This window comes from Syngnathoides biaculeatus, chromosome 2 (genome assembly GCF_019802595.1).
Source record: "Syngnathoides biaculeatus isolate LvHL_M chromosome 2, ASM1980259v1, whole genome shotgun sequence".
In the NCBI taxonomy this organism is placed as follows: Eukaryota; Metazoa; Chordata; class Actinopteri; order Syngnathiformes; family Syngnathidae; genus Syngnathoides; species Syngnathoides biaculeatus.
The window spans coordinates 9359844-9382609 of record NC_084641.1 but is presented as its reverse complement, the minus strand read 5'-3'; the positions used below and the strand labels follow the sequence as shown (position 1 = coordinate 9382609).

General features: G+C 42.5%; 1 protein-coding gene across 12 annotated transcripts in view; it reads right to left on the bottom strand.

The window, feature by feature from the left end:
- Nucleotides 1-22766, bottom strand: part of LOC133506988 (membrane-associated guanylate kinase, WW and PDZ domain-containing protein 1-like) — a 99496-nt gene that overhangs the window by 6339 nt on the left and 70391 nt on the right. For all 12 annotated transcript variants that reach the window (XM_061831472.1, XM_061831489.1, XM_061831479.1 and 9 more), the window contains 10 exons: nucleotides 19135-19169; nucleotides 15267-15519; nucleotides 7493-7584; nucleotides 6558-6753; nucleotides 5432-5734; nucleotides 3328-3531; nucleotides 1420-1507; nucleotides 1275-1329; nucleotides 229-372; nucleotides 6-144 (listed from right to left, as the gene is read on the bottom strand). In XM_061831472.1, coding sequence (XP_061687456.1) covers nucleotides 6-144; nucleotides 229-372; nucleotides 1275-1329; nucleotides 1420-1507; nucleotides 3328-3531; nucleotides 5432-5734; nucleotides 6558-6753; nucleotides 7493-7584; nucleotides 15267-15519; nucleotides 19135-19169 — 1509 coding nt within the window. The remainder of the gene's footprint in view (nucleotides 1-5; nucleotides 145-228; nucleotides 373-1274; nucleotides 1330-1419; nucleotides 1508-3327; nucleotides 3532-5431; nucleotides 5735-6557; nucleotides 6754-7492; nucleotides 7585-15266; nucleotides 15520-19134; nucleotides 19170-22766) is intronic.

Sequence of the window (22766 nt, the reverse complement as noted above, 5' to 3'; positions counted from 1 at the left end):
CCTACCATACTCGGGTACAGATCCATCCCCACGTTTCAAGACAAGCCGTGCCCACCGCCCTCCGTTTTTGATCAGTTCAATGGCACGTGAATGCTTCATGTTCTTTGTGCTCTCGCCATTAATCTCCAAGATCTCGTCTCCCACCTAGACCACAGGAATATTCTCACTGTGAGCAATTACACGTGAATAGAAAAGTAATGATAAGATTACTTTTAGGATGTTTCATACCCTCATCTTGCCATTCCTGACTGCAGCTCCGTCTTCTGCCAGTCTCAACACGTAAAGGTCCATGTTGTACTCCCGCCCTCCCCTCAGGCTAAAACCAAAACCTTTGCTGTCACGTTCAAGGTCCACTGAGTAGAACTCATTGTCCTGCAAGCAACAAAGTAAGGAAAAAAAAAAGAGTGGAGTGTAAAAGCCACAGCACACTGCAATATCCAGGAATAATAGACCCGACTGAACGTGCCAAATGTGAGTGGCAGTGCCAATCGCATATGAATGTTATGTAATCAAAATAATCATATGAGCAGTGTGAAGCTCAATCAGCTACGTTTTCAAGATGCCCCCAGCAGTCAAGGCATGCTCGCTTCAGGGCATTGTGGATGAAACGGGACTGATGTGAGATGGGATGGGACAAACATGGCAGGCTGTGATTGGGGAGATTTTTTTAAACTGTCCAAAAAAATTGCCCTGGCAGTTTCAGTGCAGATAAGAAACCTAGTCGGCCATTAAAAAAAAAAAAAAAAAACATCAGAAAATCTGACAGTATGTAGTAGGGCGTACAAAAACTTGCAGGCGAGTGTGAAGCATATTTTTCCACGACTCTCACACTTACTGCCTACAACTCTTCTAAAGCTTAAACATGTCTTTTTTTTTTTTTTTTTTTAAATCTATGTGCCTGCCATCCCATACCAGTTCAGACTTAATGTTGAATGTGTTACAGAGCAAGACAGTGACAGAAAGAAAGCGAGGGCAAGAGGGGGAGGGACAAAGAGACTCAGCTGAACGGACCCCTCCCTTATTGACCAGCTGCCACTGACTAAAACCACGAGTTGCTTCTCTGAATAATCAAATATTTATGTATTGGTTAGCATTAATTCCTACTGTTAACTACTTTCCCTTGTGCATTATCATTTCTATCACAATTACTTGAACGTTATATAGGATTTTGGTGACATGCAGAGAATATGCAATAGCCTTCCTTTAATTGTTTTTTTTTTTTTTTTAGTGCGATAAACTCATATTTAAAATGAAATTTAAATATGTATTCTCACCTGTGATGTTTGTGATGGTGGAGGAGGAGGAACGCCTTTCGACTTGGAATTATTCCTTCAAATACATATCAGAACAGTATATAGATGAAAAAAAAAAATCTAGAAATAAAATAGTTTTTGGGATAAATATTACATGTGCACCTACCGAGACTCTTTGGACTGTTGAGGAGTGTGCGTGGTGGTGATAGTTGCGATCTTCTCAGCATTGGTCAACAGAGAAGCATTGGAAGACTCTAGGGAGGAAAACAAATTCAACACAATGAATAAATATCTAAAATTTCCATTATCCAAGCCGCTCATACTCACAAGGGTCACAGGAAAGCTAAAGCCTATCCCAGCTAGCGTCGGGCGAAAGGTGGACTACACCCTGAACTGGTCGCCCGTCAGCCGCAGGGCAAATATCGACACTATCATTGAGTGAGAATCGATCCCACGCTGCCCACACCAAAGTCAGGCATGTGTAACACTACACCATCAGTGACTTCACATCCAGAATGTACTGTGTATGACTATATCGGTAGATGGATTTAGAGAAGTGCCCCGCTAAATGTGACCCTAAATGTACCTTTCGTAAAATTGCTGATATTCTTTCCTCGTTTAAGATACAAAGAAGAGATCAACAATTTGTCTTTGAAATCCTTGCAAATTGGCATAAAAATACCAAAATATACTGCAAGCACTCATCTGAGGTACAAGAAAAGGAATAACATAGATACAGCTGGGGGAACTTGACCTTATTCACAGTCAAAGATTCATAAGGCCGGATTTACTGAGAACCCAAAAAGTGGGTCCTAAATTGTGTGTCTGCGATTGTGACCAGTTCAGGCTGCAGCCCACCTCCAGAATCAGATGGGATACGCTCCGGCATGCCCGGGACCGCAGTGAGGACAACCAGTACTGAAAATGATTGAATGAATGAATTGCGTGTTCCTTCAACAGACTTAAACCACTGTTGGTAGGCAATACTTACTAAGATTAATATCTTTTACTAAGATCCCAAATAGCGGGCGCTAAATTGTGTGCTCATTTACTCTAACAGATTGCGTGCGCTTTAGGCAATAGATGCAAAAGTGCCCTAGACAGGCGGATTTAAGAGAGGATTTTGCACTTAGATTGTGCTGATGGTTTCCACCGTGGAAAATCTGGGAGAACACTGCCAGCGCAAAATGAAGAAGTGATAGCAAATGGGAATGTTAGTGGAAGAGGCAAACAAATATTACATAGTTACAGAAAGTAAATCGTTTGCTCCAATAATCTTGGTGAAGCCAGTAAGCACATAAAAGCCAAGAAGAGTTAAGAAGAGCAAGAAAAAAAAAAAGAGCATTTTTTTTACTTCTATTGCTTTAGTCTATTTGTGCCACCTCTCCCATACTGTGCACTTTCCTGCAATACTGTGAGTCTTCTTACACTACCATGACCTTTCCTACGGTATCGCAATAATTATTGTGCATTAAGATTAATACCGTGATAAAACCGAACCGTGAGGTAGCGATATCGTCACATCCCTGGGATGACTCCTCTTTGTGGCTGGCTCCCAAGTCAGCCCTCGGATCTTTCAGAAGCTCCAAAATTACATTGCTTATAAATATTTCGAGCTACCTTTCATTTTACCCGCACTACGGTTGCACCACTTTGCAGGCTTGTTTGCAGATGCTTTACAGATGGGCTATTTAAGGGCGCAAAATTACCCGACACAATTTGTCTCCCGTCTAAAAAATCTAACCGCATCCACTGAATTAATCAATTTGCTAATATAGAACTCCGGCCTCACTAGGCAGAATGAATAGCATGGCAATCTAGTAGATTTGGCGGACGCAATCATGATTCCACCTGATTAGTAGATCAACTGCAACATCTGTCTGCGCTAATTTTTACATGTGAAAACCTTTAGTATTCCAGGCCCACAGCAAGATATCAAAGTTCACACCAAGGTGAAAAGTGCTCATGCCAGTTTAGAGGAGCAGGAGTGCCCTTTCCAACCCGCGATCCATGAATAAGTGATGTGCTGCTGGATTAGGACACATCTACGTAAGGCTCCAAGCCAAAGTCTTACCATCACCGGGGATGATCCTGAGCGAGACCGTGTTTCCAGCTTCCTTGATCAGGTTGACGATGTCCGAGTGTGATTTGTTGGTGATGGAGCAGCTGTTGACTGCCAATATTCGATCGCCGACTTTCAGCTTGCTGCAGCGATCTGCCGGGCTGCCCTCGATGATGCGCCCTATTTTGTGGGGCATGGCCACACAGGCATTTCCAGCTTTTGTGTCGACAACATGTTCGTTTGTGTGTAAATTGGTTGATTGGTTGTATGGATTGAGGGAAAAGGAAGGAAAAAGCAGATGGGGGGGGGGAAAATGTATTAATCATCCCCAATCATCTGACCCCAATTTAGCCACAGAAAGAAATCAGATCAACATATTGAAATGATTTTACATGCGAATGAATACAAAAGCAACATTTGTGAGTGATGGGGAAGCCTTTCGTCCGATGCACAAATCAATGCACTGTTAAGCGAACAACCCATTAGAGCCTTTACATTGACAATCTCGTCAAAGCAACATGAAGCCCACAGAGCCTCCCTCTCCATCCAGAGATCAATGAGGACACTAGCTTTATTGCAGTGCACCCCGCCTTAAATACTTTGGGTCTTTGGGCTAATGAGTGGCTCTGGAAAATGTTAGCATTCCCTAGCAGGTCTAGCAGGCGACATATGGAGCCAAATCTTAGAAATGACATTTTAAGGGCAGAGGTAGCAGAAGAAAAATTCTCTTGACCGGAGTGCAACGATCAATATGGTAAACAAACTGTAAACGGACCCTGGGGATATTCGGTCACCACGACTCTCTTACTTGACTCTCCCTCCTCCATTCCTTCCCCTCTTCTCACAATCCTCCATTCTCGCATTCTTTTTGATAACATCTACTGTATATTAAGTCCCTCGACTTAAACTCCCCTTCTGTCTTGTTTGAAAAATAGACTTGTATCCTGTCACACTTTCTAGATAAGATAGGAGCCCTTATGGGAGGTGACATGTATGTATGGATTTAAGACCCTTTTCGCTAAGCACAACACTGAACCCAGGTCACAAGGTGTGTGGGGGGAAAAGATGTCCAAGTGAAGGATGAGCCCTGGTGGGCCTGAAAAGGTTGCATGATATATGGGTGATAGAATCACCTAAAACTTCACTGTTACTCCCAGATCTGAAGAACTCGTCATAAAATCTGTATTTTCTTATTCCTCAGCTTGGGTCACACATGGTTACAATCTATTGGGAATGTGTAAAGCAGGACCCAAAGCAGGTGAAAGTCCATTCATCTTGTGCTCCCGACAGGAGTCAAGGGAAGAGAGAAAAGGGGAAAACCAGAGGGCTCAAAGGCTTTGGTGGTATTTAAACTTGCTTGTTGACGAGCATACACACCGCTGTTATCATAAGTAATGCGTGTATTATCTTTTGCTAAGTAACATGATCATCTCCTGGGATCAGTCAATGCGGCTAACACTCATTGAAGTGTTTTGCAGATGACATATCACACTACATCATCTTAATGGCTAACTATACTAGAGACCTTGGCATGACATTGGGGACAGAGATCCATTATTCACAGATTAAATCAAATCAAATTGGTTCGAGGGCAGATCTACACCAGTTCATCACTGGGTGAGCAACTTTGCGAGTTGCATATTGTTGTTTACTGCCTTGAGTGAACGCAGCTGTGAAGTCAGAATCAGTGATGACGATGTTTGCTGTAAAGCCGCAGCTGGCCTGACCCTGTTGGAATGAGCGCTTCTCATGAAGTGATTTCTAAATCCTTAAGCTCATGATGGAAGGTTTGTGACCTTGGTATTAAGCGCACCCCAGTGAAAAGCCACCTCGTGTTATTCACAAGGGAACGCAACCTGGTAGAGATTGCTGGTGCAAACGTGCTCAGTGCCTCTTTGCTGATTCAAGCAGGGAAGCCTCTGGGGGTGGGTGCAAAAAAAGGATTTTGAAACCCAAATGTTGCAGTAAGCGTATAATAATGCATAATGACGATGAATCACAGAGAAAAGTAATGATTTTCAGAAAGATGACCAAATCGTTAAGGCTGATTAAATTCAAATTAAATCAGGACACCTTTTTGATGTTATATGCATGATAACGAGCTACAAAAACTCACCAAAGGTGGTGCCGGCATCAGGCCTAGAGACGGAGGACACAATGACAAAACCAAAGCCCTCATTTTCTCCACGTTGGATCTCTACGTCATACGGCTGCAGAGAGGCGGGAACCACGGCACTCCCGCTGCCGCCTCCGCCCCCACTGCCGATGCCGCTGGTAGACCCGCTTCCCGAGCTGACTGTGTTGAGAGAGTTCTGGCTCCCTTGTGGGGTCCGCTTGCCTTCCGTCAGGCTGGGTGCCTGAGTGCTGCTGTGGTGGGATGAGGCTGGCGACGGCGGAACGTCCCCGTCCCCTTTCGACACTGGTGATGAGGACAAGAGTACGCATGTTTAGAAAGTCAGAAAAATTACATTGCAAAACATACGTGTCACCAGTTACATCTCTAAAAGTTATTATTGTGCGGACAGAGATTCAAATTCCCTCCTCTCCTGTGTAGAGTGTGGATATTCTTCAAGTACCTACGTAGGTTTTCTTTGGGTACTCCGGTTTTCCTCTCACATCCCAAATTCATGCATTAATTGAAGACTCTAAATTGCCTATAGGTTTCAATGTGAGTGCAAGTGATTGTTTTTATGTGCCCTGCAATTGGTTGGCGACCAGTTCAGGGTGTACCCCGCCTCTCATTCCGAGTTAGCTCGAATAGGCTCCAGCGCTCCCGCAATGCTTGCGTAGCGGAAGATGATTGAATATATGAATGATATAAAATGGGTTCATGTGTGTGTGTGTGTGTGTGTACATGCTTGATGATGCATGTTGTTAATGCTCTGGTGATTAGTCTCTGTGTTGTTCCAGACTACAGTAAATATAGTGCTGTCTCAACTTTAAATGAACTGGTTTATGAAGGATAAGTTCACACCCAAACATTTTTGTAGTACATTAATGTGCTGTGCCTTTAAATGGGGTGGGCTGAAGCTCACCCAGTAAACTCAAGTCGTTGCTTGTAAAACAAGTTAAAACAATTGGCCAAGTGATGGCTCATGCAGTATCTTGTGAAACATGCAGTTTGGGGTACTTGCAAGTCTTGTAAGGAAAGGTTGGGGTTCATTCCTTGCAGGCTTTAAAATATGAGGCAGGCCTCAGTCTCAATCCCCGGGAAATGGCAGGGGCTCACAATGAATGCCCACCTGGGTATCCAGGCATCTTGCGTCTGACCGTGAGGTTAACATGGCCCTGCTTGGCGGCCTGTTGCATCAGCTGCACCACTAACTGGTGTGACTTGCCCACTACCGCTGTGCCGTCCACACAGATTAGCTCGTCACCCGACCGCAGACGTCCGTCCTCGTCTGCTGCGCCATACTTCACTATGTGACCTATGTAGATCTGCAACAATCGAGAAATCAATTGATGAATTGGACTGTTTAGTATTCAATACTTCAAATACACCGTGGAGCCCTTAGTTAATTCCACCAACATTCATAATAGACTGCTTCCTTTTTGTGTGACTTATATTGAAGTCACACTGCAATTAGATAGCTCTCTGTTTTGGAAAGGCATCTCTACAAGAAGTTGGTGTATATCGAATTTTTGTCTGTCAAATATTTTGTCCAGTATAGGACTTGCACTGTGCACATGGGCAAAGTAACGCCAGAATTGAAAACGGCCTTCTCTAAAACATTTCTGGGCTGTCTTAAAGTGAAGAACTTCAGAGAATTAAAAATGAAAATCCGATAAGGAGAAATGGAATTAAAAAAGTGTGGCATAATACTTGAGTTCATATAATGTATCTTGTCACTGATTTTAAATTAGGTTAAATTATTACATTTTCAATGGAATGTACCTCGTATCTTCTCGTAGCATTTTTCCACCTGAGGCACTCTGATGGAAACAAGTCACAAGCTAACACGCACCATTTTTAACAACCCAAAAACTGTACTGTGAGCTACCCTGGCTAAAAAGTGGTCTGAACATAAATCGTTTAAAAAAAAAAAAAAAAAAAAGTGTGAAAAGTGATAAGGGGAAGGAAGTGACTTGAATTTTGTGGAAGAGTGGGAACGACTCGAGTAAATAGAGGGAATGTACTGTATTATTTTAACCAGACTCAAAGTAGATGGATACTTACGGGCTCCCCGGGCTCATTTCCCCCAAGGATACGGAAACCAAAGCCTGTATCCTTCCGCCAAAGGAAAATGTCCTGCTCCTGGCAATCTGGCACTGAAACACAAAGTAAGAGCTATTGTGAAAATTTGCCCAAAAGTTTCAACTGAGTAGTAGATTGGCCATTACAGTAATTATTGAATGCATTTAGCTGCAATTGATAGCGTCTGACTCCTATTTTGTGTAATTAACACATATTCACAGCCCTCTGTGCAATTATTCATCAACATAGTGTGTCTGCTTTGGATTGAAGGCGGGCAGGATCAACAGCTGCTCCTCGCCTAGTTGAGCAAGAGTGGCTCCTTGCATGAAAGCCACAAATGAGGCTACAATCTCACTGTCTGGGACCTCGTCGCATTCACAGATGTGTGCTCGTTACAGATCTCGAATAATTTGCTTACAACGTGTTTCAAGCCTCCACGAATTGCAATGACATGTCACCACAAAACACAGGGAGACAATGTGGAGGTTGGGATTTGTTGTCTGTTCAGTCTGTAAGTGACAGTTGGATGGGAGCTGGTTGGTGGGTGGTGGTGGAGGGAATCAGGCATGGTGGGATATTGGTCCGGTGCCAGTGTCCCTCCCCCTGGGATTGGTTGGGGAGCTTCGGTTAGGCTGGGGACCTCCCTGGGTACTGGCGATTGGGTGGTGTCCCCCTGGCTAGGTCTGCTGCTGAACAGGGTTTCTGGCTTGCCCCCGTTTGCTGGTGGACCACCCTTCCTCGATATGCCGGCTCCCCATCTCTGTACACATGGTGACTCTTGCATGTTATATAGTGTTCATTCACTAATACTAAGTTGGAGCTACATGCTATGGAATTGAATTGATTGTTCTGGGTCGCTAGTAAACAACACAGGTTATACTAACATATTAACTTTTTTTTTGTTTTTTTGTTTTTTACAGGAGTTTAGTTTAGACACTAAAAACAATCCCACGGCAACACTTGTCAGTAGCACTGCCTTGCTTATTTCCCACATGCTACTGAACAATGCAAACTAAAACTAGCAGACAATCCAACAGCTTCTGCCCTCTTGCCATGAACTTATTGACTTGTTCATTTACAATTCTATTGCAACATGCTGCCATTTTTTTGTCTTGAATTTGTTGTCACATTTTTGTCAGGGCAATTATACATGACTCTTGCCCTCGCTATTGTATTCTCACCATGCTGCGCTCTGTTGTTGATCAGTACTGGCCACTCATGTACCTGAATAGCATCTGCAACATTTACACAATCAAGATTGTCCCAGATAATCGCACTACTTACCAGTCACTTTAAACTGAATACATTTCTTGAAGTCTATGAGTCTTTTGCACATTGGTGATTCCACCAGACTATTATTCTAATAGTCATTTTAAACGGGTTGAATTGCTAAAGGACTCTGCATCTTTCTGCACGATCGTCAAAAAAAAAAGATATACTAGCATTATCAGATTCTGAGAAACCTATTATTGCTCAGTGACTGTTTTTTTTTTTCTCTAAATGTCTTCATGTCTGAGAAGTGTTCTCTGTCAATTTAATGAATGTCTGTTGTCATAGGAGAGCGGCTCCAACTACCGGAGACAAATTCCTTTTATTTTTGACATACTCGGGGAACAAAGATGATTCTGATATCTGGCATGTGTGAAGGCATGCCTTTGTATATTTCTTTTACCTTTAAATACAGTTATCCCCATCTTATTCAGTCAGAACACAGTAACCAACTTTTTTTTTCTTATACCATCTACACAATTTTTTTTTTATACTTCAGAACCTATAGAATTGTGTCTCTTTGACAATCTTAGTTGTTCCATTGTGTTCCTCATCCTTCACATTTGACTGTAGATCTCCTCCAGAGGTTACCAAACACATATACCAATCAGACGCATCTTAAAGCAGGTCTTTCTGTGCCCAGTTAATATTTAATCAGCAGCAGTCCTAGATTCCACAGGCAGTGATGATTATTAACCACTCTTGCACTATATACAAAAGTGAGCTTGCATCTATTGGTAACAATCACAAGGAACGAGATAACCCAGCAGACCTTTTGATGGATTAGCTGCAGATTGAATAATGCAATCACATCGAATGGATGTTCTGTTTTAATAATCACACATCGAAAAAAGGCTAAAAAAAAAACAGTAAAGGCTACGACCTATGTCTGCGGCTGTGCACTGCCAAGATCAACTTCAATCTCTTATCTACGCCATGCACAAAATCAGTTGGATCAGTCATTTTTCTGACATTTTCACACAAATACATTTTCTACGGAATTTGCCACATACATACTTTTTTAATGCAGACTTCTCAGCGTATTGACTGAAGTATTTGTTTTCATGGCAAGAACATAAGTACAGTCGTGCCTACAGGTGCAAGTCAAATTTGCGACGCAACCACACTCCTTTGGCTCAAAATCCTTTTTACTTATCGTAATGAATAGAAATCCCAATAATCTTTTCCAGACTTCCCCAAAACCCAACAAGTAAAATCACAATCACAGTTTGTACATCATGATTAATTTAATTGCAGCTCCCTGTGGTGTGCATAACTTGTTAGGGTATGCAAAGGCAAGAAGAGTTTCCCAATTATACTAAGCGACTCAGTGATTACAGTCAAATTAGTCATTTTTCACAGAGGATAAAGAATGCATGCCTGTGAGTATTATCTGTCTACATGTGTTGCCCCATCTTTTGTGTTCAAATGTCAATTGCTTAAAGTGTTATAACATGTTCATGTACGTGTTATTTTTAGTCCCCTTATGAAACCAAAGTTGTAGTTGTTTTAAGTACTGTACATGTATAATTAAAGGTAAAACAAATTTGCCACATGAAGGCTTGTCTCTTGAAAACCTCAGAAAATAGTTTGCTTCTACCTCAAGTCACCAATGTACTGTGCATTCTGCAATCAATCAATCTTTTTCTTTCTTTTCTTTTTTTACAATATCAGTTGGAATTAAAGCTTTCAAGAGGCTTAATTTTCATGATCTGGCTGGTCTTAGTGTTGAAAGAAATAGTGCATGATTATTATGAGCTACCCATATTATATTTATTATACCCATGTTATATTTCAATTTCAAGCGTTGTGTTTTCCATATGTCTTCTATTCTAATAAGATGATCTTCCTGATTTCGAACGCTGCTTCAGTCGTTTCACTTTCCAAAACTACGCTCGCTACCAAACAAAAAGGACCTGCTTCACCGCCTCACAAAGACCAGTAAAGACTGCACGTTCTGGCGCCCTCTACTTCACAGAAACTTGGCTTTGTAAACTCTGACGGAGCTATACTGCTGCACAGCGTCCAACTACACCCAAGTGGAGCGTGAGATGGAGCTATTGGGGAAAACAAAACATAGCGGGATATGCTTTTACGTCATTGAAAAAGGGTGTACTCATGTCACTGAGCTCAACACACACTTAAGCAGCCTGGATTTGGAGTCACAGTTTTTGAACTATGAAACATTGTACTCGCCGTACGGGTTTGCTTCATTCATATTCGCCAGTGGCTACATCCCCTCCAGGCTAATGCAAACACTGCACTGAAAATACAAACCTGAAACCTGAAAATAAATAAATAAACACACACACACACCACACACACACACACACACATTCACCCCTTATTATTGTTGGAGGAGTTTGACAAAGTCAAACTCAACCATAAACTCCCAAAATACAAGCAGGACAATGACTAGTGGACCAATGAAACTAAGAGTTACTCCAGATTGTTCAGACTGCACAGATAGGAGCCTCTTTGAAACTTTAATTGGCAGCCTGTGGATGAATATACAGACACTTTTACAGCCTACATCTACTTCTGTCAAGACGTGTGCACCAACAAGGACATTTCGCCCATTCCATAACAACTAGCTGCGGTTCACTAGCAAACTTCGCCAGGCTAAAGAGGAGGCCCATCAGGGTGGAGACAGATGGAGAAAGAGGCTGATAAAAGAAATTAACATTGCTGAGAGAAATTATGCAGAAAAGCCTGAAAACCAGTTTGCTGCTAATGTCTCTCCATCAGATTGACAAGGAATACAATCACTAAGCAACTACATGCAATCATCTTCCCAATTGACCCCTCCGTAGAAATTGGGTCATCCGCGTCGCTGACCAATCAGAGGCCAGAGATCTGCATAAACCACGCCCCTTGTTGGCGTCCGCTATTACCTCAGACAACATTGCATGGTCCAGTATAGCTTTTGTTAGCGTTTTATCACGTATTTGGGTTCTTTAACAATAGATATGGTTAAGAGGTGTAGTCACGGACTTTGTAATCGTGATGACAGGTATCCTGAAAGGCTAGTTGGTGGAGTTCGATTCGTACCCTTTCCAAAACCGAAGACCCAGTACGAAAAATGTCTTTGATGGATCAAACTTTGTGGAAGACCGCATCATCAACTGAATCCATCTAAAATCAACCGGAACAGAAGACTGAGTACGAAAAATGTCTTTGATGGATCAATCTTTTTGGAAGACCGCATGATCAAGTGAATCCATCAACCGGAACAGATATGTTTGCACGAAGGTAAGCCCCATATTTGATTTTCAATACATGTCTCATATAAATGAATTAGCAGTTCTTCGCTTGCATAACATAGCTACGTGGGAATGATTGACACACTTGATCTGTGTTGAACGATATTTTGCGATGATCTGACTGCACAAACATGTCCCTTTGTTCGCGGCTAATGAGCTAAGCTAAACCGGACTAGCAGTCCTAAAAGCCTTCGACGTGCACCGAGACACCAAGACTGAAGGAAGGATGTTTGAGGACACCAAAGTAGTGATTGTCGTACTCGGTCGGGACTTACGTAGGTTCGGCACTAATTCAAGAATAATTATTGAGGGGAGCGTGTGACGTTAGACAAAGAAAACGAAACAACTCGTAAATCAAGCCTCGCCTTCTTTTCCTTCATACGGCGGTTCACAAACGGCTATACAGATACAAGTACAGATTCTGCACACAAGTGTGATATGTAACACGAAAATAGGGAACTGTCAATGGCTAATTCGTCTTTGGGTTATAATATATTATATTATGTGGCTTCTCGGTCTTCCTCTGACTCTGGAAAGATCTCGCGCTAATATCAATGGTTTCTCCGTCGATATGCATGTAAATACCATTGAAATACCCCTCGCTGAAATACTTGAAGCCCTGCTGTCTGCTTTTCAACGATATTTCACTGTTAGCTAAGAATGCGAGTGAGAAATCAGGTGGTAAATCGGACAGTTTCGCTCTATTCTTTTCTTGCTGCTCCGCCCTTTTTGCTAATTGTTTGTCTGACGTAGGCGCACGTGGTGTGACGTCACTTCAGGAGGCGTGGTTAAGTGCCCTGTACGGTGGGGTCAATTGGGGAACAATAAAGGATTGGCTAATGACTTGAATACGTTCTACTACACATTTGTAAAGGACACAGTCCACACCCAACCAGCCGCACACCTGGCGAATGCCATCACAGCTCTGATCCCCCTTTCTGAACTGACTGTCTTTGAAAAACAAAATATTAACAAAGCCGCAGGGCCAGACAGTGTGTCCCCCTTCTGCTTGAAAGTCTGCGGGGAACAGTTCGCTCAAATTTTCCCACAGATTTTCTATAGCTCCTTGGAACACTGTTAAGTCCAATCCTGCCTCAAATGGTCCACCATCATCCCAGTCCCCAAGAAACTTGCAACTTCAGGACTGAATGACTACAGACCTGTTGTCTTGATATCTGTGGTCATGATGTCTTTTGAAGGACCCCTGCTGGACCACCTGCAGTTTGCCTATTGAGCCAACAGGTCGGTAGATGATGCAGTCAACATGGGACTCCACTTCATCCTGCAACACCTCAACGGTGCAGCGACCTACGCGAGGATCCTATTTGTGGACTTCAGCTATGCTTTCAGCATAATCATCCCTGAACTCACCTCCTCTAAGATTCTCTAGCTCACCATGTCGCCTGCCATCTGGCAGTGGATTTACAGCTTCCTGATGGGCAGGAGACAGCAGGTGAGGCTGAGGGACACCACCTCATCTACATGCACCCCAAGGATGTGTCTACTTTCCGCTACTCTTTTCTCTACACTAACGACCATTTCAATGGACTCGATTCCCAAACTCATGATGTTTGCAGATGACACCACAGTCATCGGTCTCATCAAAGAATGTGAGTCTTCGTGTGGACAGGAAGTGGAGCGGCTTCATCTTTTGTGCAGCCAACACAACCTAGAGGTGAAGACGCAGAAGACAGTAGAGATTATGGACTTTAGTCAACATCCTTTGCGACAACTGCCACTCACGCTGTCCACCTGCCCAGTGTCAACTGTTGAGGCCTTCAAGTTCCTAGGAATTACAGTCTATCAAGACCTGAAGTAGAAGACCAACATCAACTCCATCTTAAAACAGACCCAGCAGAGGTCTTTGAGGCATGCGGCTTCTGATGAACCACAACCTGCCACAAGAGCTGTTGAGACAGTTCTACAGGACAAAATATACTATGGAAAGTCAACGTTGCCGAAAATAATTATCAGTACCCACCCAACCGACTCTGCACGCTGTCAGAACGAAGACTAAATCCTCTCAGACCCTTCACATGGTGATCACCGCCTATTCTAGTTTCTTCCCTCATGTAGGTGCTTTCAACCAATGTAGACTAAAACCAGCAGGCAGTCGACAAACTTCTTACCTCTTGCCATTAAGGTCTTAAACAGTTGACTTACATTGTCATTGCAACAAGCTGCCGATTTTAGATATCTCTGTCAGGAGGATTCTAAATTATTCGTACACTCACTGTGTGATCATGCGGCACTGTTTGCATCATGCGGTTGATAACTACTGAAAGTGTTATGAAACTGCACCATTTGCACAATCATCACTGTACAATATCAGTACACTTTTAGTCACTTTAAACGGCTCTAAATGGTTTGAGGACCGCACCATTTGCACAGTTGCCATTATATCAACATCACCACACTGGTGATACACTTTGATTGCTCAATGACTCTCTATAGTCGTGTTTTTTATGTTTTTTTTTTTTTTTTTTCAAGGATCCTAAATGTATATTTCATTGGGCGGCATGGTGGATCAGCTGGTAAAGCATTGGCTTCACAGTTCTGAGGACCCAGGTTCAATCCCGGCCTCGCCTGTGTGGAGTTTGCATGTTCTTCCCGTCCCTGCGTGGGTTTTCTCCGGGCACTCCGGTTTCCTCCCGCATCCCAAAAACATGCAACATTAATTGGACACTCTAAATTGCCCCTAGGTGTGATTGCAGCTGTTTGTCTGTATGTGCCCTACGATTGGTTGGCAACCAGTTCAGGGTGTACCCAGCCCGTTGACAACTGGAATAAGCTCCAGCACTCCCGCGACCCCCGTGAGGATAAGCGGCTAAGAAAATGGATGGATGGCTATTTCATTGTAGTGGTCATTTGTTGTCATATCAGAGTCGCTCCAACCACAGGAGACAAATTCCTTGTGACTTGTAGCATACTTGGCCAATAAAGCTGATTGTGATTTTGAAATATTTGTTGAAATCACGGATTGCATGCTGCTGATGGAGCCATCAGTTGAAGTCAATTGTGTATCGAACACAAAAGCACACAAATCCCACGACTATGTTCACACAAGTGCGTGCGTGTTTTAAGAGCTCTCTATTCCACACAGATGAGACTACGTTGTGAATCATCCTGCAATAATTTATCAAGCCCACTTGAAACACAAAAGTCACATAGGTCTTTAATATGGCACATTAGTAGCATAAATATTTACACTCAGGGCTACTCACGTCTGCTCTCGTACATACTCCTTGACTGCGCCCAGATTTTAAAAGGATCTGGCTTCTTTTGGAGGGTTAGGGTGCCATCTCCAGTGTCTTGAGGGGGCAAGCCTGGCAGCGGCTGGGTGGGAGCAGGGGTGGGCACCACAGCCTCACTGGGCATAGCAGAGGACGGGTGGCTAGGAGAGTCTGTGTGGGCACTGCGATGGCTGCACACGCTGTGCTGGGAGCTGCTCTGGCTGTCCTTCCTCTCTAACTGGTGCTAAATGCATGAGAAAGAGAGAGAGAGAGAGGGCTAGTAAAAGAGAGGTGAGTGGAGCAAAAAAAAAAAAAAAAAAAAAAAAAACAACACAGAAGATAGGGGCAGAGAGCAAAGTGATAAATGTGCCAGTTCCAGAGTGGACATACAGAAGTGGGAAATGTGGAAAAATCCAAGGTCGTCTCTTTTGTGCAAGAAGCAAGCTCTCACTCAGAATGTTTGCAGTAAATTATTAAAAAAAAATAAAAAAAAAAAACTCGGTCACCATGGTTGCAAGACGAAAACTTGAAAATGTGTGGGGGAAGAGCTATTTTATATGAACCCTAACAATTCTCTTTTTATTGCATAATCAAGATTAGTATCAATGTAAACCTTCATTGTAAGAAATGAAAGAAAAAATACATCTCAGTAGCATGGTGACTGCAATCATGAAAAAGATACTTTACTGTAAAGGGTTTTCATATCAATAAATAAGCTTTTCCACAGAAAATAATTCAAGCATATCATGACTTTCTTATTTGGGCAGCTTTTTCACAAAGTAAGAAAAATATTAAGTATAACATTATTATTCTCATCACCTTCTGTTTGGCTGAAAATTCACGTTCTGAGAAAGTGTGAGATGCGGCAACCATTTTGATATGTCTAATAGGTCAAAATAGTAATAATGAATTCTTTTAACTTAACCTCTGACTGTGCACCTCCTGCATCACAAATCGTTGAAAGCTTTATTAGAATGAACTGAGTAATTTATTGAATATTGATTGCAAAAACCATCGTATGAAATGGATAAAAGATATGAGTCAAAGGCTCAACTGTGTTGCTTGTTGGTGAAGTCAAGAAACTGAACAGTTTTTTTTGCATGAGGCCTGACTACATCCTTGATGGGTTGAGACAGCACAGCTGCTCTTGCATATGGGAGTTTACTTGGAGCTTTTATTTAGATTCCGTCCGTAATGGTGGGTGTGTGGCGACCCCGTGGCGCACACATTGTGAGAGTTCCATGGCATAACACGGGGGCGAGAAATGGGTTTATAGCGTTTCCTCTATGGAAAAAAATACAAAGTGGGAAGGCGACTGATGCGCTTTCTTTCATCCAGCCACAGTGCCATGTGACCACAGTAGGTAACACCAATTGAAAAATAATCCTGAATGGTCCAAAAGTCTGAGAGGGAGCACTTCTAATTCCAATCTTTTCCTTCCACTAAACTGAGAACTGAACCCACCGCCGACCGTACACATCCAGAGGAAAACACCATTGTAGTTGTGTTACCAGGGTGTATTTTATGGTGACAGTTATTTAAAGCAGCAATTACGTCCTTTTGGCTGTCGAGAAATTGTTTTTATTAGATTGAGGTGAGTTGTGAAAATGGGGCATTGTTAGTTCCTCTAAAGCAGTGATTCCCAAACAGTGTGCCGAGGTACATTAGTGTGCCGTGAGCGCTCTTCAGGTGTGCCGTGGGAAGTTATCCAATTTTATGTAATTGCTAAAAAAAATATATATATATATTTATTCAAAGAAATAATGGATCTTTATTCATCTATTTATGTCAGTGAGGCACAATGACAGACAAAAAAAATCCTCACCTATTAGATGGCAGGAAGTACATACAGTAATTAATGGATCCATTTTTGGTGATATTTACTTTTGTTGGTGTGCCGTGGGATTTTTCATTTGTAAAATATGTGCTTTGGCTCTATAAAGGTTGGACATACCTGCTATAAAGGTTCTCTTTCTCTTTATTCTTCACTTTATCTGTCAATACGCTTCTTCTTTGTTCTCTCATTCCATTGTTTTTACCACTCTCTCCATGTGTGCTTTTTAGGGACAGAATATTTGGGAAGTGTCAGTGTGTGTGCTATGTGTAAAACTACTTAAATACAAAAAAATATATATATTAAAAAAAACTGTGTTGATCATTTGCATGTCGTCGCTGTTGGGTAATCCGAGTGTTTCCTATTTTTGTCACAAATCAATACTGATAGGCAGTCACAAGTGTTGAAAACAGCTTGAGATCAACTCTGTTAACTCTCTTCGACACTAACTTTCTGGGAAGTGTCATAATGCCACCTCTTCTTGACTGTGTGGGAGCCGCATGGCATCATATGGTTTTATGATAAACGTCTACATGTTTTAAAAACAAAACAAAAAAAAAACACAATAATTTGGCTACAAACACTTGAGCTGGCCTGTTTTGTTGAAAAGTTGAAATATTTTGTTGCTGAAAGAAACCAGTCAAGCATGATGGTAAGTTAGCATGCAGTTTAATAACTCATTTACTGCCACTGAGCTTTTGGGAGGGCTGAGAGTGAATTAATTTTCACCTATCACACGGTCTAGTCAGCCCGTCGTTTTATTTTTATGGCACCTTATACATTGGAAATACTTTGGAAAGATGACGAAACCACAGCTGTTAGCTTGGAATTTGTCAGGGGCTGGCATTGATTGACATGGCTGGTGGTTTCGCATTATTTCTTAGCTAATTAAATTAGTGGTGACAGGTGATTGTAGGGATTTGCGACGATGTGTGACAGGATATGACAGCAATAAAAGTCATGTGTAATACTAACTTTACTGATTCAAGTGCCTTTTTATCTATTTCTTGAAAAATTGTGGTTTTGGAGATGCGAGGATTGCCCCTGACAGCAATGATATTGTCACGTCACATCTTGTCGAAATAGCACAGACACTCCCATCTGATGGCGATGCCATACTCTCAAATTTGACCCAACAATTGGCGCATCTAAAGCGACATGCGAGAATTTGTTCTCCACTCTGAGGAACGTGTTTCCATAACAAGGGCGCACAATCCTGCATTGGATAAAAGGCTCAGTCAGTTCAGCTGACATTTGAGAGAGACTGAACGTGGACCCTTTGCTTATAGAAAAGTGCCCGCACTCGCCGCCTACAACACTTCTAGAGCTAAGCCACATGTTTAAGTCGCATTACAGTGGCGGCCATGGCATACATGTTTGTAACACTTAATGTTGAAAGCCGGTGTATATTTTTGTGCAATGGGAGTCCATATTTTGGGATGGTTAAGCTGTTGAAAGAAAACTACTAACATGAAACATTTTTTTGAGTGGCAGATTGTGCTCCCCGCACTGACCTAATGTTTGTGGGTTAGATGTGCTCTAACCCCGACACTGACTTTGCGTTTACAGCAAGCCTTTCTCTTTGCATCACGCCTCTCTCAAATCCTCCCTGAGTGGGGGCTGACAGCTGGCTACTGTTGAACTATTCCTACAAGGCTTCGCTTATGTAGTCACTGGACAGCAGCATGGCCCCAGTGGAGGGTTAGCGATAGAAAAGGCACGCAATACAGCAGAAGATAAATAAAAAAGAAGCACAATGGCTGACTTGGAAAGAACAAGTAAAGATGAGCGGTGGTCACAGGACAAAGAAAAATGGTAAGCTGTTGATGCAGAACAGGCGGGAAATAGTTTGATGTCATATCACATCTTTCTGTCTTCTGTTCTTTAAATAGAACACCTCATTCAGGCATGTGTACACACACACACACACACACACACCACACACACACACACACACACACACAACACACACACACACACACACACACACACACACACACACAGGATGGAAATTGTCATACTCACCACCAGCTTTGGGCTCCTCTTGGCTGGCACCACTCCTGCAAAGCAGCGGCATAGAGATAGAGAAATCATTAATGAGCTCTCAACCTGCCACTCTTGATGAGAAACTCCGAGGGCCAAACAGACGGACCCCACTTCCTAAGCTCGACAAAAGGCAAGCCCTTCTCTCACTCCTCTCTGGACGACTCTGCCTGAGCAACAGCGAGCTCCTCGCTGATCTAAGTGATCTCCTCCCCCTGTGCTGATTCCCGCTCCGCTCAGCGCTCTCAGGCACACTACTCGCAAAAGGGCTTCCTGCATTTAACGGGCTGACTGACGGAGAAGCAGCAGCTCAGGATGGCCATGCTCAACCACAGGTCTCCACGTGAACTCAGTAGACCACCCGCCCACCCAGACACCCCAAACACCACAGACTGCTTGTTCACTGACACTGTGAGCTCTCTGAAATGCCTGAGCTTCATATCAAAAGCAAGGCTGAGCCGCAGCCTCACTGTATACTCAACCACATTGCTGATTCCTCTTCATGCCTCAGTTTTGCTCGGCTCCTTTCATTTTATCCCCCTCCTCATCTGCTGTCCCAGTGCTCCCCCTCTCTCATGAAGCAGTTAACATAGAAGATCAATCTCATTTGCGCTGATGAAATATTAATACTATAGGCAGTTGTCAAGGAAGAACATTCGCGTTAGTGTTGAGAACAAGCCACGTTCCCACTTCAATGCATTCAATTTGCACCTAACCCATCTCAGCGAATCACACCTTTTGATTCATATATGCCCTATGAACTGATTGTTTATCCTCCCCATACTAAGAATATTTGTCATTTTTTTTAAAGAACAGTTCACCCTGCTTGTGCTGCTACCGTACTACAATGGACATACGTGTGTGTGTGTGCGACAAAAATAGAAAAATGAATGCATGAATGATATCAAGCAGAATCGAGACAAAGAGTAGCAGTTGTCAAGGGAACAAAACACTTTTTTTCCCCCACTCTCAACACATGATTCCGAGATACTACACCATTGCAGCACTAGTTTAAGTTCTGTGATTTATATGAGCAATTTATACAAATTACCTACGTGTACAAACATCTACCAGATCGTCACAGCAACAACATGCAATCTATTTTAAAGCACTTTCCACTGCACTAGTAAAAAAAAAAAAAAAAAATCATTAAATGTTAAAACTCTCTGTTGCTGCAAAGCCCATCTCTCTACATGATTCATAATTCATCCTTGCTATTTTGCCTCTCTGACTCTCACTACCTCTCTTTCTCCCTCTCCCTCTCTCATCGGATTATGGGATGTTAGCGACTGGAGCAGCTGGAAGCACATAGCTGCTGACAAGCGTACATGCTTGCACATGCGCAAGTGTGTCATTTCCCTCACTGGTTACATATTACAATGTTAGATTTCAATAATAATTAAGCGTTTCCTTATTGTAGGGCAGAAGGGGACCAAGGGGCACGGAATTATATCAGGGAAGGGCGACAGAAACATTCACTTTGAAGCAAGCTCTGGATATGTTCACAGTAATGACAAGATTAAGCAAGACAAAATTAGCAACAGGAACTGGATAGAACTAGCTTACTTAAACAGAACAATGACCATAACATGAATAAAGACTTCTAATGGCTTCACATTACCCTTTGCCACCACGCAGCAACAACAGAATCTCAATGTGATGCAAATCTTTGAATCTGCTTAACGTAAAAGTGTAATTCAGAGTCAATAAAACATTTTTGAGACTAGCTTGCTCGAGCACACAGGCAGATCTGAGGAAGCATTCATAAATACATGCGTGCAACACGCAGTGTGTAACGTCAGCATGGAGGTTGAGAAGTTGCACGGGGCTAAGGGTGATACGCGGCTCCAGTTAGCTCTGGCTCTGGTCCCTTATTCCGATTTAAAACGATTCTCAATTTTCATTCTTTTAAGAGGACTGGGTCAAAAAAGTTGACATGGTTTAAATAGAAGGTGTCTAATTATGAACATCCTTTTTCTTAGCAGCACTCAGCACAGACTAAAACAAGTATCACGATCAGACCTGTGAAGTCAAAGGCATTGTGTGAAGTTTTCGCTGAACATTAAGCTATTTTTTCTGTCATCGGTTCTTACATTGGAGTAAAATTAATGCTTAAAGTGTCATGATTCACCTGCAGTACCATATTTGGAGCCTGGGTGGCGTCTTGCACCAGCTTGCTCTATATCTATGTCTTCTCCTTCTCTCGCTCTCTTTCTAGCACCTTCCTAGACTGTGCACCTGTCACCACGTGCATAAACGCCTGCTAGATCCCAGAAACTCTTGCCATAGTACCACTTCTTCTCCATCTGTACAACGGCACCCCAGTCTTCACGTAAATTTACTCTTTTGCTCGTCTCCTGTCTGCCCTCTGTGTCTCTCCTTGTCCTCAGTATTTCCTCCGAATTCCTCGCCATGTGAATTCTTACCACCCACCGTCAAGCCACGGATTCCATGCCTCCACTACCTGACAGCACACCTCAAGGACCATCTATGTTTCCCCTTTTCCCCCTTGTATATATTTTAGGGCTGCAGTCATTCATAGAATAAATCTAATAATTCAACTACTAAAAAAAGGTCAAAGCAAGGGATCATTTTTATACACACAAATAGAACAAGGTTACTGGAGTTATGGGTTAGCTAGTTAACAGCCAGCTAACACTACACTCTCATTTCCTGACGCCCACATCAGTCACTAGGCCAGGCCAATCCTTTTAGAGCCATACACACAAAAACCGATACAATGGAACATGGGGATGTCAACCCCAAGAGAAAAATAGTAATAATGCAAAATACATTTTCATCCAATTACTTGCTTGATGGATGGGATAATTGGTAGAATACTCAATCCCAAAAATATTTGATAGCTACTTTATTTAATAATTTTATGAGTTTGTATGTGTGTAGCCACTGTGTAGCAAGAGTGGTGTGCACATTCCGACCGGCTACCACACATCCGCTGCTGAAGCGTACTTCCAACAAATTGACACTTTAAATGTATCTTTTTCAAGGATTTAAATGGAATTCACAAGTCTGGGGAAAAGTAAAATTTCTATCATATCAGCGCAGCCCTGCAAGGCCAGGCACAAAGACAATATAAACATCGAGAATTCCATCACTTTCTTCATGCTTGGCAATAGTCACAGCCCTGATGGCTTTCAACAGAGGTTGCAAGTGTGCTCACTGCTATTTAAATGAGAGGGGGGATGCAGTGAATAAACTGAAGGTCAGAGTGAGCAGCGTTAGCGGCTGGGAAGGACTCTTACACACTTCAGGAGTAAATAGCAAAGAAGCTATTTTACAAATTAATTTGACTCCATCTGCATTTTTGCAGCTGTAACCGCACATATATTCCTCGTAGAGATAGTGTTTCATCTCAATGCACAGATATATAGATCAAGCTAAAGAAAAATGCATGTTAAATAAAATATACAATGTGCTATTTGTGTTTGGGTTGGGTGGAGGCGACAAACGCTGGAGTAGTTCAGTTCTTTCAAGCTGAAACGAGGAAGAGGCTTATAGGAGTTGGCCTTGGTACGTTATGTACAGCCTCCATTGGTTGTGCTTCTGGGTTGAGAACAACCTGCTTGCAGTATTAAAGTTGCCCAAAAATCCCA